The 13788-nt window shown below is 49.8% G+C and overlaps 2 protein-coding genes and 1 non-coding gene across 3 annotated transcripts; 1 reads left to right on the top strand and 2 right to left on the bottom strand.

Moving 5' to 3' along the window:
* Positions 1 to 1605: 1605 nt before the first annotated feature.
* LOC123055390 (uncharacterized) lies at positions 1606 to 3245 on the top strand. The gene is made up of 2 exons (XM_044479400.1): positions 1606 to 2404; positions 2482 to 3245. The coding sequence occupies exons 1-2, from the start codon at positions 1933 to 1935 to the stop codon at positions 2844 to 2846; spliced, it is 837 nt and encodes a 278-aa protein (XP_044335335.1). The 5' UTR covers positions 1606 to 1932; the 3' UTR covers positions 2847 to 3245.
* Positions 3246 to 4025: 780 nt separating this feature from the next.
* LOC123055389 (auxin response factor 13) lies at positions 4026 to 9488 on the bottom strand. The gene is made up of 3 exons (XM_044479399.1): positions 8764 to 9488; positions 5047 to 5673; positions 4026 to 4216 (listed from the first exon to the last, which is right to left on the bottom strand). Exons 1-2 carry the CDS (start codon positions 9256 to 9258, stop codon positions 5074 to 5076), a joined length of 1095 nt encoding a protein of 364 aa, XP_044335334.1. The 5' UTR covers positions 9259 to 9488; the 3' UTR covers positions 4026 to 4216; positions 5047 to 5073.
* Positions 9489 to 13468: 3980 nt separating this feature from the next.
* On the bottom strand, positions 13469 to 13540 carry TRNAQ-UUG (transfer RNA glutamine (anticodon UUG)). Its single transcript has one exon. It is a non-coding gene; the product is annotated as a tRNA-Gln (tRNA).
* Between the last annotated feature and the right edge of the window lie 248 nt (positions 13541 to 13788).

Raw genomic sequence — 13788 nt, forward strand, 5'->3', positions numbered from 1 at the left:
TTAATGCAGATTTAAGTTTAAGTAATTTTATAAATTACGAGATACATTCCTCCACTCACAATCTACCTTGGTTGACGAGATTTCAGATTTAAGCCCTATAAATCAGAAAGAAGGGAGTATTATACTTAATTAAGCTAAGCTAACGATTAATGTGCGTGCCCAATTGGGGCCTGACATCTGCGTGCTTAATAAATTCAGCATAGCTAATCATCAGTTGCTAAGCATTGTCTAATTTTGGTGTGCCATCTCATAAAAGCATCTTCACTAGAAAATGTATATGCAAAAATAACTACTTTTTGCATCTCCGAGGCCAAAAAACACCTCTCGAACAGATGATGTAGATGCAAAAAAAATATTACATCTCCGTCTTCCGGAGATGTAAACTAAAACACCTCGCGGTGCAAATTTGCATCTCCACCATATGGAGATGTAAAAACGCAACTGCCTGCCAACTGCCCAACTGTCGTTCATTTCGGTTCTGCGCGGCCAGCCGCCTGCCGAATCCACACCAAATCGATGCCGCCGTCGCCCGCCAGGCCCGCCGCGACTTTGACCTCCTCCCCCCAGCCGCCCGCAGCCGCCGATTTGCCGCCAAATCGAAGCATCTCCGGCGGCTGCGGCTAGCCTAAATGCCTTCCCTGGCGAAGTCTACGATGGGCTAGGCTTCTTCCTAGCCTAGACCCTCCGCCGGAGTTAGGGGAGGCGCGCCATGCTGGCCGCTCGACGGCCGCGAGCCTTGGCCGTTCTTCCGGCCGTCCGAAGCCGCCCGCCGGCCGCACCGAGCTCCCGCCTTCTTCTCTGCTGATCTGCGGCCATCTCCTCCGCCGAGTAGTCGCCGCCGCCGAACGGCTGCCCAACCCGCAGCCGGCCGATTTCGTCCACCCCGCAAGCAAGGTGTTCGACGAATCCTAAAGGTAAAAAAAGATGAAGCTTGACGGGTTTATTTACTGGGCTGGAGAGTTAGTTTGACGCTGATTTTCTGCATTGTAGATGAGCTTGTGTGACTCCTCTTTCGTGTATGATTCCTCGTCGGATGAGGAATTTGATTTGACAGTGATTTTCCGCATTGTAGATGAGTTTGTGTGTTGCATTTGATTTTGTGGATTTGATGAACTATGTAATGATTTGATATTGTGGACATGTGCAATATTTAAGTTGATTATCGGATGTTTTATTTCAATTTTGTGCGGCTGCACAACAGCTGCAATGGTCGCTCGGCCGGCGGACGGTTTTGCATCTCTAGTTTGCATTTTCTACTCGAGTTGCCTCTTTTATATCTCAGTTTTGCATCATTTGCTGGAGTTGACCCTTTTTTATGATGCAAAAAGCATTTTTTGGGGATGTAAATTTTTTGCATCTCGAAATTTGCATCTTCTATTGGAGATGCTCTAATACAAGCCGTTTTAATTAGGAACTTGGACACGTAGCTAGCATATATGACCGATTTTTCTGAAACTTGACGCACATTCACAATTATTGTGCATTTTGGAAAAAATATATGAAAACACAAACGCAATCAAGTTGGGTGGTGCATGCATGTGTTGTTAGGTGTTTTTTCTGGTAGCTGCCGGTGCCGGTGCCGGATCCATCCATCCATGCCTGACTGTCACTCGGCGCCGGAAGGCCGGTCCACTCCTCCCCATGGTCCATTTCATCAAAGCAGATTACAACAACAAGCTGCCCCAAACAGTAGCTCCTACAGTAGTAGTAGTCGTGCCCTCTCATCGTCTTCTTCCTCCTCTCTGAATCATAAAAGAAACTCAAAAGCCAGTGAAGCTTCCTCTTCCTCCAATGAATCTACCTCCTCCGCTGCATATATCCAAGCATTCTTTACTCGCGCCACTAGCTAGCTAGCGTGCTCTGCATGCCAACGCCACCTCGTGTCCACTAGCCGTACGTACGTAGCAGCTTCTCTCAAGAGCGCAGCGCGCCATGAGCAACGTGTTCGGCGTCGGCGGCCATGGCCGTGGTGACCACGGACATGGAGGAGGAGGAGGGGAGCAGCATGGGGGAGCGGACGGCACGCTGCTGTGCTACTTCCACCCGCGGGAGCTGCTGGTCGGGGTCTGCGCGCACTGCCTCCGGGAGCGCCTGCTGCTGCTCCTCGCCGCCAAAAGCAACAACGGCGGGGGCCGCGCGCGCCCGCCGGCCGACGGCGCCAGCTACCTGTCGGCGCGGCCCTACTGCCGGGCGCTCCGGCGCCGGACCGGCAGCCTCTCCAGCTCGCTCCCCAAGGTGTTCGCGCTCGGCTCCTTCCTCCAGCGCCTCGACTCCTCCCGCCACCACCACCACCACCACCCCGACGAGGTCGTCCACGACCACGACGGCGGCGGCGGTTGCGAGGACAAGGACAGGAACGCCGGCGCCGAGGACGACGACGCGGCCTCCGTCGCGAGCCTCGATGGTAAGTTGCCACTCGTCGTACGACGTACGGATGCAATGATTGGTTGCTCTCTGGCTCACGGGCGGATCGGTCTGCAGATTCCTTCATATCCATCAAGTTCGAGGACAACGGCAAGGCGACGTGGGTGGACAGCCAGCAGACGTCACTAAAGCCGGTGCGCGAGGCGCCGGCGGCGGCGGCGGCGGCAGCGACGACCAAGACAACGAAGACGACGGCGTTGGTGGTGGAGCAGGCGAGCCGGCGGGGCGGCGTGACGCGGTGGCGGAAGCAGGTGGTGGGGCGGCTGCTGCAGCTGGCGCGGTGGAAGCGGGCGTCGGGCAAGCAGTCGTCGTCCTCGGCGGCGGCGGACCAGCGGTCGAAGGTGCGCGGCGGCGGCGGCCGGGGCTGGATCCGGAGCCTGACGCGGCGGCGCGCCGCGCACGGCGAGAGGGCGTGGTCGTGAGCGGGCCACGGCCACCTACACGTCCACACGTGATCGGTGGATCGAGGAGTATGTTATGTACGTACGCACGTGGCGCTCCTGTTTGTTTGTGACCTTGTGCATACGGCCAGCCACAGATCCATCCATAGCCATATCCATTTCCATATAGCAATCATAATCATATATAGATATATATAAATTTACACAGCAAAAGAAGGGAAGAATCGCATTAATATTCTGCAGATCTCGTTTCTTTCTTCTTGCATGAGAGGTGTTTGTTTGTTCCCAAGAATCTTGCTTGCTCATGAGTTTTGACATATATAAAAACAGATTTAAAAAACGGCTCGTTGTGTATGCATACAAATGTATGTTTTTCGTTCCGGCAACAAGTGCTGCCATGGTATTACTCTCAACTCTCAAGTCTGGATTGCTTGTGTAGTGTCGATTTTCAGCAAACATCCGAGATAATTTTTGATGTGTATGCGTGCGTGCGTGTGTTGTTTGTTGTGATGTATTGTCCTGTACTAGATGAGTATAAGAAGATTGGGAATGTTTGTTAGCTGAGTAGACATCGGCAGGCAGCTGAGGATCACCTTTCAGCTGCCGCTGCAGCGACTCAAGTGACAAGGACGGAATGACAGATTGTAGAATAGGTAGATCGATGATGGGTTTGGTATGTTGACGCACGCATGCTATGCTCTCTATACATGCCGTCTAGTTGTCTGTGTATGCTACTACTTTTTTTTCATCTTTCTTTAGCTGCCTTTTCCTCCTCTCTGACGGCCCCAACAGAGCTTTAGCAGGGTCAGAGACATAGTATCTCCTTTCAAGGAGAAAGGAGAAAAGAGAAGGTTTTGAGGAAAGCAGACAAGAAATTCCTGGATAGATTAGATGGGAGGGATCTCAAACAAAGCACCGCCACCACCACCAGCAGCAGCACACTGATGAAGACGAGTATCCACTTGACGGAGTTTCACCGGTCAAACAGAGGATAAGACAAGTTCATCTCCAAGAATCAAGGAATCACCATCACAACCGAAATGCCGAAAAACTGAGTCCGACTCACAACAAGATGCACGGCACGGCACCGATCCTGCGCCATGTAGTCCGAACCGGAATGCTAACGAGCAGTGTTTTTCCAAAGCATCAGGATGATGCGAGCACTACTTGGCCTTTGCACAAGGACACTGTCAAGGAAGCGTTACAGAAAGCGAAAAGGAAAAAGAAAAACATGGCATCCTATAGTTATGCGGAGAACATGGGCAAGAAGCACCTGCCTTCAGACATTGTTGGCTTGCAGCCGCGGGTATCCTTGCTTCAAGTCAGGTCCAGGAACTCTGTGCGTGCAGACCAAGGCAGAATGGCAGCCTCAGTCATCCAGCTCGACTTTGCTACAGGAAAAAGGAACAAATGGCTGAATCATCTTGGTAGAAACAAAAGTAGAAAACTGCTACATAGACACTACATTGTACAGACTGAATCATATACTGCTCAAAGTGTTGTATGGACTGACAAAAAAACAAAGATCACTCCGACCATTCACAAAAACAAAGAAAGAGGTGGATGCCATCCTGATATTGTCGCTAATTTAGAGCTTCAAAGCTCATCGAGAATGCATGCTTATTGTTTCGCTAATTAAGGATGCCATTGTTCACTCTCAATAACAGCAGCGGCTCCAGGCACACCGGAAGTTCACGCAAGAAATTTCTCACACACCCATTCAAACTACATATGCAGTCTGCTGCCTAGGCTGAGCTTTTGCTTTTAAATTTGACAGATTCGCTGAATGAAAGCATGATGTTGCTTTTAACTTAGTTGATTCATGCATCCAGGCGGGAACCCAGTAAGGAAACATGAAGGATTCCAATGAAATCGTTGCTGATTTTATAATGGAAAAATCATTGAATTCGGACTGTATCTTAAAGCATCAGAGGAAAAGCAAACAGAAATGGAACCTGGAAAGATTTTCTGTTGATAACCCATAATGTAGGCATAGAAAAAGTCAGAAATCAACATACACGTACTAGTTTAGTTACTGTTTAATTTGCTGATTCAGAGATAATTTCTTTGATTTGTCTGAACCCGGGAGAAATTGACAACCTACACTTGGCCCGACAGGCATCATACATCGCCTTTCACAATTAGGTCTGAATGGTCATGTAAAACCATCTCTGCATGTTCATCGTCGCAAACAAAGCAGGAAAATCAAATCAGATAGTACCTTCCAGTATACTGTGTACATGCCACTTCAGGCTTGTTGCTTAGAACCATCTCGGTCGTGGCCGTCATCTTTACCGATTGTGAGTTGGCAGTCAAGTAGACTTGTGGCACAAGCGTCTTCATGAGCAGTTCCATCGACCGCAGCATCAGGGGCCTGGCTCACTTCTTCAGAGGAGCCATTGGTGGCGCTCTGCACAGGCGACGTGATCGTGGCGCCGAACAGCTGTATGCTCCTCCTTTCTTCAGAGGGACGCATGTTCACCGAGTTGTTGGGTGGAGATCCAGCTTCAGGGTTCACGACCTCGGAGGAGCCGCCGCTGGAGCTAGGTGGGAAGAACTGCTTGGTTGTGAGCACGGTAGGAGATGGAGAGGGCAGCTCAGTGAGGCCGATGTGCCTGGCTCCCTGCATGCCAGCAGGAATAGGTGACCCCAGCAGCATCACCATGTTCTCGCAGTCTGGCCCCAGCAGGGGGTCAGCCACGCTGACATCGCCAGAGCACATAGGGGGAAGGATCGTCTCGGAGATCTTGAGCTTCTTCAGGATGGGAGGGTACCCAACAAGTTCCACTTGCCAAGCATTGACATGCCTGTTTCTTAGTGACCCTACCACAGATTCATCCCAGTCTATCTGCAAGCAGGTAGATAGAATAAGCAGTAAATCATATAAGAATCTTTGGAGCCAGTAATAAAGAATCTTGAAATTGTAAGATCAACTGGTTTGGGTACTATCTGAAAAATCAAAGAATTGATGGAATGGACAACAACATAGAACACTTCTCTTGACATGTGAGTAACAAAGGTGCAGTCAGCCATAAGAGATGATACAACTCTGAATTGGACATTCATGACTGTGACGAGCTAATGGCACATACTTTAGTTAACCTCAGTAAGCTCTACATGTTTCAAGATCTGAATAAAGGACTTACTGCTGATGGCATTACATGGCATGACTTGTTGTATTAATGACAGTAAAGGAAAGAAATAACAAGCAGAATTCCAAATCAAAATTGACTGCTGACCGAGTTCATCTCTGTTTGTGTCAGTAAATACCATCAGATGCAGAGCCAGCCCTATTGGAAACAGACAAGGGATCTAATGCAATCGGGCAGAGCAACAGCCACCAAACCACATTAAAAAAGGCTGAACTATCAAACAATCGACAACAGCATCGACTCTACGACATGCAGCAATGAAGCATAGTTATAAATTATTAGTCCAAGATTGTCTGCCACTCCCTCATTCAGAAGCTAGCAAAACACTTGAACCACACATGCGTGGTAATGTACACTAAACCAATCAACCAAAACATGCAGAGAGGACTCTCCATCGATCACTCGCTAGCTGCTCCCACAGTTAACTGAACATGACAATGCTGAACCAAATAGAGATGGACTCCTGATCGATCAGATTTGCAGATTTAACTTCAGTAGACGATACATTTTTCAAGATCTCAATAAAGGACTAATTGCCGATGGCATTACATGGCATGAATTGCTGTATTAATAACAGTACAGAAGAGGTAACAAGCAGAACCATCATTCAAGCCAAAAGCACATTGCAAACTCCAAGTCAAAATTGACTGCTGATCGAGTTCATCTCTGTTTGTTTCAGTATATACCACCAGAGCAGAGTCAGCCCTGTTGGAAACAGACAAAGGATCTAATGCCATCCCACCGAGCAACCGCCACCAAACCCACATTAAAAAAGGCTGAACTATCAAACAATCGGCAACAGCATCGACTCTAGGCATGCAGCAATAAACTACATGTGGCTAAACATGGTTACTTATTATAAGCCCAAGATTGCTTGCCCCTCTCATTCAGAACCTAGCAAAACACTTGAACCACACATGCATGAAGATAACTCATACAGAACCAATCGAACAAACATGCAGAGATGGAGTCAGTCGAATTCATCTCTGTTTGTTTCAGTATAGAGTAGGCCACCAGAAGCAGAAACAGCCATGCATCTGACAAAGGAACCGCCACCAAACCCATTAAACACTCGACAATGGCATCAACTCTACGCATGCAGCAATAAACTACAAGTGGCTAAACATAGTTCCTATCAATTATTAGTCCAGGATTGCTTGCCGCTTCTCATTCAGAAGCTAACAAAATACTTGAACCAAACATGAATGGCGACATATACTGAAGTACTAAACCAAACATTCAGAGATGGACTTGATCGATCACTCGCTAGCTGCTCCGACAGTTAACTGGACCTGGCAGTACTGAACCAAACATTCAGAAATGGACTTGATCGACCACTCCCTAGCTGCTCTGGCCGTTAACTGACCATGGCCGTACTGAACCAAACAGAGACCTACTCGGCTCGGTCGATCAGATTAGCGGATTCAGCGACGAGTGCAACATCAGATCAGGTGAGATAGCAGCAATCAGGATGTGATGGTACACAACAAGTTTAACATGTTTGGTTCAGTATTGGTACTTGTTCAACGATGGATGCAACATCAAATTAGGTGAATTAGCAGCAATTATGAATGTCAAAGATTGCTTGCCAGTCTCTTCTACTTGTAGTCTTGTACAAGTGGCTAAACACAGTTATCAATTATTAGTCCAAGATTGCTTGCCACTCCTCATCCAAAACCCAACAAAACACTTGAACCAAATACGCATGGCGATATATACTGAATCAAACATGCAGAGATGGACTCTGATCGATCACTTGCTAGCTGCTCTGACAGTTAACTGAACAATGAAATACAGAGATAGACTCAATTTTGATCAGATTTGCAGATTCAACGGTGGATGCAACATTGGATCAGGTGGAATAGTAGCAATCTTATACTCCCTCTGTCCCATAATGTAAGAATGTTTTTCAAACTATTTTAGCTTGAAAAACGTTTATATTATGGCACAGAGGGAGTATGAATGTCCAAGATTGCTTGGCACTCTCTTGTATGTTCAGTCAAGGCAAAAAGTAAACATGCAGAACATCATTTAAGACAAAGGAACATTGCTGATTCCAAATCAAAATTGACTGCTGATCGAGTTCATCTCTGATTGTATCAGTATATACCACCAGAAGCAGAGTCAGTGCTATTGCAAATAGACAAGTGACCTGAAGCCATCCATCCGACAAAGCAACCACTACCAAACCCACATTAAAAAAGACTGAACTATTAAACAACCGATGACAGCAACTCTACGGCATGCAGCAATAAAATGCAAGTGGCTAAACATAGTAATTATAATTATTAGTCCAAGATTGCTTGTCCCTCCCTCATTCAGAACCGTACCTACGACAATTCTTGAACCACGCATGCATGGCGATTGCTTGTGAACCCTCATTCAGAACCTAGCAGAATACTTGAACCACACATGCATGGCGATATATACTGAACCAATCAACCAAACATGCAGAGATGGACTCGATGGATCACACCGACAGTTAACTGAAAATGGCATTTCTGAACCAAACAAAGATGGACTCAATCGGTCAATCAGATTTGCGGATTCAACATGAAAGCAACATCGGATCACGTGGATTATCAGCAATTATGAATGTCCAAGATTGCTTGGCACTCTCTTCTACTTGTATTGAATGGCAGAGCAAAACAATTGAAGCAAGCATGCCAATACTGAACCAAACAGAGGTGGACTCCATCGATCAACCAGACAATTGGGGCTTCAACAATTATCGCAACGATCAGATGGTCTAACTGCAGAGATGGATGGATGGATGCATGATGTACCTCGAGCATGCGCCAGATGGATGGGTCGACGGCCTTGACGATGCCGTTGACCCACTCGGAGCGGCGCTCCTCGGCGCCGAGGAACTTCATGCGGACCTGCACCCCGGGCGCCCAGGCGCCGACGAGCGCGTCCTCCACCTCCTGCTTGGGCACGACGAACTCCCCGGCGCCCTGGCGCGGGTAGTAGGTGACGGTGAAGGGCGCGCCCTCGGCGGCGAGGCGCACGGCCTCGTCCACCTCCTCGGGCGGGACCCGCGCGCGCGCGTTGCGGGGCCGACGCTCGGCGCCCTGCTGGGAGACGGCGGGGTACCTGGGCGCGCGGCGGATCCCGGCGAGCAGCTCCCCGTCGGCGCGGCGCATGAAGACGACGGCGTCGCCCGCGACGAGCAGCTTGGCGTTGACAAACTTGCTCCAGCCGGTGGTGAGCAGGTGGCGGCGCGGCGTGCCGCGGTAGATGTGGCGGAAGTCCCAGCCCCGGCCGAGCGGGTCGGTCATGCGCAGCCTCTGCACGGGCGGGTCGGCCTCGAAGTCGAGCGGCGGGAAGACGAGCTCGGCGCAGAAGCGGGGCACCGAGAAGCCGCCGCCGTTGTTGGCGTCGCTCTGCGTGAGCTGCTTGGCGTAGTAGCGGAACCCGGTGGCCGCGTCGGCGTCGGCGTCGGGGAGGGCGGGGGCCGGGTCGCGGTGCGGGCCGGGGACGAGGTCGACGGCGGCGAAGGGCTCGTCGGTCCTGGGGTCGGCGAAGAGGCGGACGGCGGCGACGGTGCAGGGGAAGAGGCTGTGGGCGGGCGCGCGGGGCGGCGCCGGGCACTGCTCCGAGTGGCCGTGCGGGAAGTAGTAGACCTGGGAGCCGACGGCGGGGACGCGGGAGAGCGGGGTCGCGCAGGCGAGCCAGACGTCGCGATCCAGCGGCGCCGGGGTCGCCGGCGGCGGCGCGTCTGCCATTGTCGGGCGGGGCGGGGGGAGGGGAGGGGTTATCTAGGGTTTGGGCGGGAGATGAGGGAGATGGTTGTTGCCCGAGGAGATGGGGGGAAGATGTCCTCTCTCCTTACACGCGGACGGGGCGGATGGAAGACCAAGAGAATATTTATAGCACGCCCGCTTTGGGTTTGGGTTTGGGTTTGCTTCACACACCACATGTTATTGTTGGGGATTGGACATATCCCCATCCCAAATCCCAAAAATTGGTGCGATAGATCCAAACAACTTGATGCAACAACCACAAAAAAGCAAAGATATGTAGTGAGGATTGGCTTGTTGCAACATGTGAGGGCGAAGAGAAAATACGTTGCTCCCCTTTTTGACGAAGGACGAGGGGTTGCGGAATTTGAACGTAATCGCCTATGGTGGTGGGATGCTCCTCGTGTTTCTTTCTTGCTACGATTTAGGTCGTTAAGTAACGGATTTGACTGGATCCAGCACGCGCCCGACCGAGAAAAGCCGTAGCCAGGGGACAGCTCAGATCCGGATATCCTTTTCGATTGTAGGGCGTGGGGTTGCAAAATTGGAACATATCACATGCCCTTTTAAGAAAACAAGCAAGGGCCCACCCAGATTCGGCTCTCATTTCCAAATTGGACGACACGGGGTTGCAAAATTGGAACATAGTACACACCCCTCTTAAGGAAACAAGGGGCCGCTCAAATTCAACTTTCCTATTCAAATTACACGATGCGGGGTTGCAAAAGCAGAACATTGCACCCCCCCCCCCCTAAACAAAACAAGGACGTGCCTGCTCATATGCGGCTCTCCTTTTCTGCTGGGACGACGTGGGGTTTGCAAAATTGGAACATTGCACACTCCCCCCCCCCCACCGCCTTAAACAAAACAAAGGCCCGCGTGCTCATATGCGGCTCTCCTTTTCTGCTGGGACGACGTGGGGTTTGCAAAATTGGAACATTGCACACTCCCCCCCCCCCCCCCCACCGCCTTAAACAAAACAAAGGCCCGCGTGCTCATATGCGGCTCTCCTTTTCTGTTGGGACGACGCGGGGTTGCGAAATTTGAACATAGCCACCCACACCCCCTCCACCCTAAAAAAAGCGAGCAATGACCACCTCGAATGGGCTCTCCTTTTCGACTGGGACGAGGCGGGTTGAGAAAGTTTGAACATGCTCCGCAACGGTTGAGAAGCACTCGTGTTTTTTTCCTTGGTTCCGTCGGTCTATATATAGCGAACAACAATGTAATGTGCATTCATGGAGGCGATGATTTATAGTCCCTTTTTGTGTGCTTTATTATGTAAGATAAGAAATGTAGCCCCCTATCAATTTGAATCGAACAAACTGATCACTACCATCTTTGAAAATGTGGAGGGCTAAGGCAAGATCTCGACCCTCGTCCCTCTTGACCAACCACTGTCCAGTTAAGATCGACGATTATCTTCGGCGAAGTAGAGGAAGAACGGCGGACTTGGTACAAATCCTGTGGAACTTGTTTTTTCTTAAGTTATGTTTTGGATTTTTAATGGTGTTTATGATATGTGTTGTTTCAGACGCCTGCATGCATCCATGCGTGCATGATCTCAGGGCCGTTGGTACTACCGGACATGCAAGAATTTAGCTACTGCTCGGGTATCTGGTGGCCCTGTCTAACCTATCTGGTCTTCACGCGAACATGTACGCGCTATATGTGCGGGCGCGGCAACTACTCGACCAAACTAAAAAATGACTAGTACTACAACCGAATAGTACTAGTATTTGGTCTCTCGATGGAGCAGCCCATGCATGATTCGTCGGGTCTCTTCTCCTAATTTTGCGGAAGAATCGGCCGGCCCTGTTTGAAACGACAGCTTATGGGATACTAGCTATTATCCAATCCGGTTTGACCGGTTGACACAAAAATACGGAGTACTACTACTACATGACATGACAGATGCATGCAAAAGTTTATTAGAGCATCTCTAACGCTGATCCGCAAATCAGACACCGTATCCTCCGTGAACAAGGAGATCAGTCCGCGTCTCGGATGCAGGAGCCGACATTCAATGTTAGCCGCATACATTTCAAATCGGTTTTAAAGAAAAACTGAATGAATTACATGCAAACCGGATGATTTTCATTCAAACTGAACGGAAAAATTTATATTTCGGGCATATTTTCAACTAAACCATACTAGGTTCCGGTAAAACTAGTCTACAGCCGGTCACGGCGGATCTTCATCCCACAACATGTCTTCCCCATGTCCGGCAGTCCGATGAGTCCGGCAGCCTGCTCACTGGACTGCCCGTAGCCTGGAGAGATATGCTTCAGCAAGAGGGGGCGGATAGTCTCCCTCCGCTTCTGTGAAGCAAGGATCAGAGTTGGTTTTTGGGCGGAGGAAGATGGTCGCCGTGGTCTACACCCGCACTCACCTGGCAAGACACCGGCTGTGTAACCAGGTGACGCGGTGGCGGTGGCCTTCGAGACCCAAGCGGCGGCGGCCTCTCATGATCTACTTTTCCTCGCTGTCCTTGGTGGTTGTGGATGTGCCGACCTTTGTCGACATGGCTTATTTGCCCACCAGCCTGTAGCGTTTCCACCATTGCTCACGGTATATTTGTCGGGAGATGGCGTTGTCCAGCCTGGACGGGCGAGGAGGGGGTAGCGATGGCGATGGTGGTGGCACCGGATCCAAATGGTTTGTTGGCAAGCCAACCTGTATAGGGCTGGCTCACCGGGGCAACCCAACCAGCTGCAATGTCGGAGAACTCCTTCTTCTATTCGCCGGAGGCCATGGCTGGTGCTGAGTAAGGAGAAGATGGAGAGAGTGTAGATGAGGTGTGGTTCTTGCCTGACGCCTAGACACGTTTATATAGCGGGCGCATGCGAGGAGCCAACCGAAGAGGTGTTTACTAGTCATCGGCTCAAATGTCCAGACTGTCCGGCACCCCTCATATCCAACACAAGTATAGGACGGATATGGGGAGGCCCGGACGCGTCCGTCACGTCGGACCCGGCTCACACCGGTCCACCCAACCTCACATGTATTCGCCCACATCCGCTCCCGTTCAGATTTGACTCTCCTTGTCGATTGGGACGGTGTGGGTCGCGCAAGTTTGAACATGCTTTGCAACAGTTGAGAAGCACTCGTGTTTTCTTCATTGGTTCCATCGGTCTATATATAGCGAACAACAATGGTTATGTGCATTCATGGAGGCAATGATCTATACTCCATTTTTTGTTTGTGTTATGTAAGAAATATAGTCGCCTATAAATTTGAATCGAATAAATTGATTTACTACCCGTATTTGAAAATGTGGAGTGCTAAGGCAAGATCTGCACCCTCTTCCCTCACGATCAAGCATTGTCCAGTCAAGATGGACGATTATCTTCCACGAAAGTAAAGGAAGAAGTACGAACTTGGTACAAATCATGTGCATACGAAGCGGGGGAACCCTTTTTTGGTAAATCATGTGCATACGAAGCATGTGGAATTTATTTTAAGTTATGTTTTGGATTTTTCATGGTGTTTATGATGTGCTGTTTCAGACGCTGCATGATGTCCGGGCCGTTAGTACTACCGGACCTGCATGCAAGAAATTAGCTACCGCCCCGGTGTCTGGCCCTGTCTAATCTCTATGGTCTTCCGGCGAACATGTACGCGCTATATGTGCGGTGCGGGCGTGGCAACTACTGAATCGAATAGTATCTGGTCTCTCGATCGAGCAGCCCATGCATGTACAGGCCGGCCCGTTTGAAACGACAGCAAAAGAATAATGGAAAAAAAGAGGTCCTACCGGGATTCGAACCCAGGTCGCCAGATTCAAAGTCTGGAGTGCTAACCACTACACCATAGAACCACTCGATGCTATTTTTTCTTACAGTACGTTACTAATACCTTAGGCCCAGTCCTTGTCTCTCTTATTAAGCTGCTTGATTTCTGAGGATGGAGCTCCGCAGGTACCAAAGTTTATATTAGACCCCGAGGAAATTCTACTGAACCAGGTATCTTGTCTAATCTTTACTTTTTTGCGCACAGGAAATTTTTCATTAATCAACCACAACCATTACAATCCTGCTGACACAAGAGGTCAACCTCATCAGGCAC

The sequence above is a fragment of the Triticum aestivum genome, chromosome 2D (genome assembly GCF_018294505.1).
Source record: "Triticum aestivum cultivar Chinese Spring chromosome 2D, IWGSC CS RefSeq v2.1, whole genome shotgun sequence".
In the NCBI taxonomy this organism is placed as follows: Eukaryota; Viridiplantae; Streptophyta; class Magnoliopsida; order Poales; family Poaceae; genus Triticum; species Triticum aestivum.

Bases quoted from the DNA above. Each gene is read 5' to 3' on its own strand.
- LOC123055390 (XM_044479400.1), top strand. From the start codon at position 1,933: ATGAGCAACGTGTTCGGCGTCGGCGGCCATGGCCGTGGTGACCACGGA. The intron at 2,405-2,481 runs GTAAGTTGCCAC...ATCGGTCTGCAG, and splicing joins CTCCGTCGCGAGCCTCGATG to ATTCCTTCATATCCATCAAG.
- LOC123055389 (XM_044479399.1), bottom strand. From the start codon at position 9,258: ATGACCGACCCGCTCGGCCGGGGCTGGGACTTCCGCCACATCTACCGC. The intron at 5,674-8,763 runs GTACATCATGCA...ACCTGCTTGCAG, and splicing joins CCATCTGGCGCATGCTCGAG to ATAGACTGGGATGAATCTGT.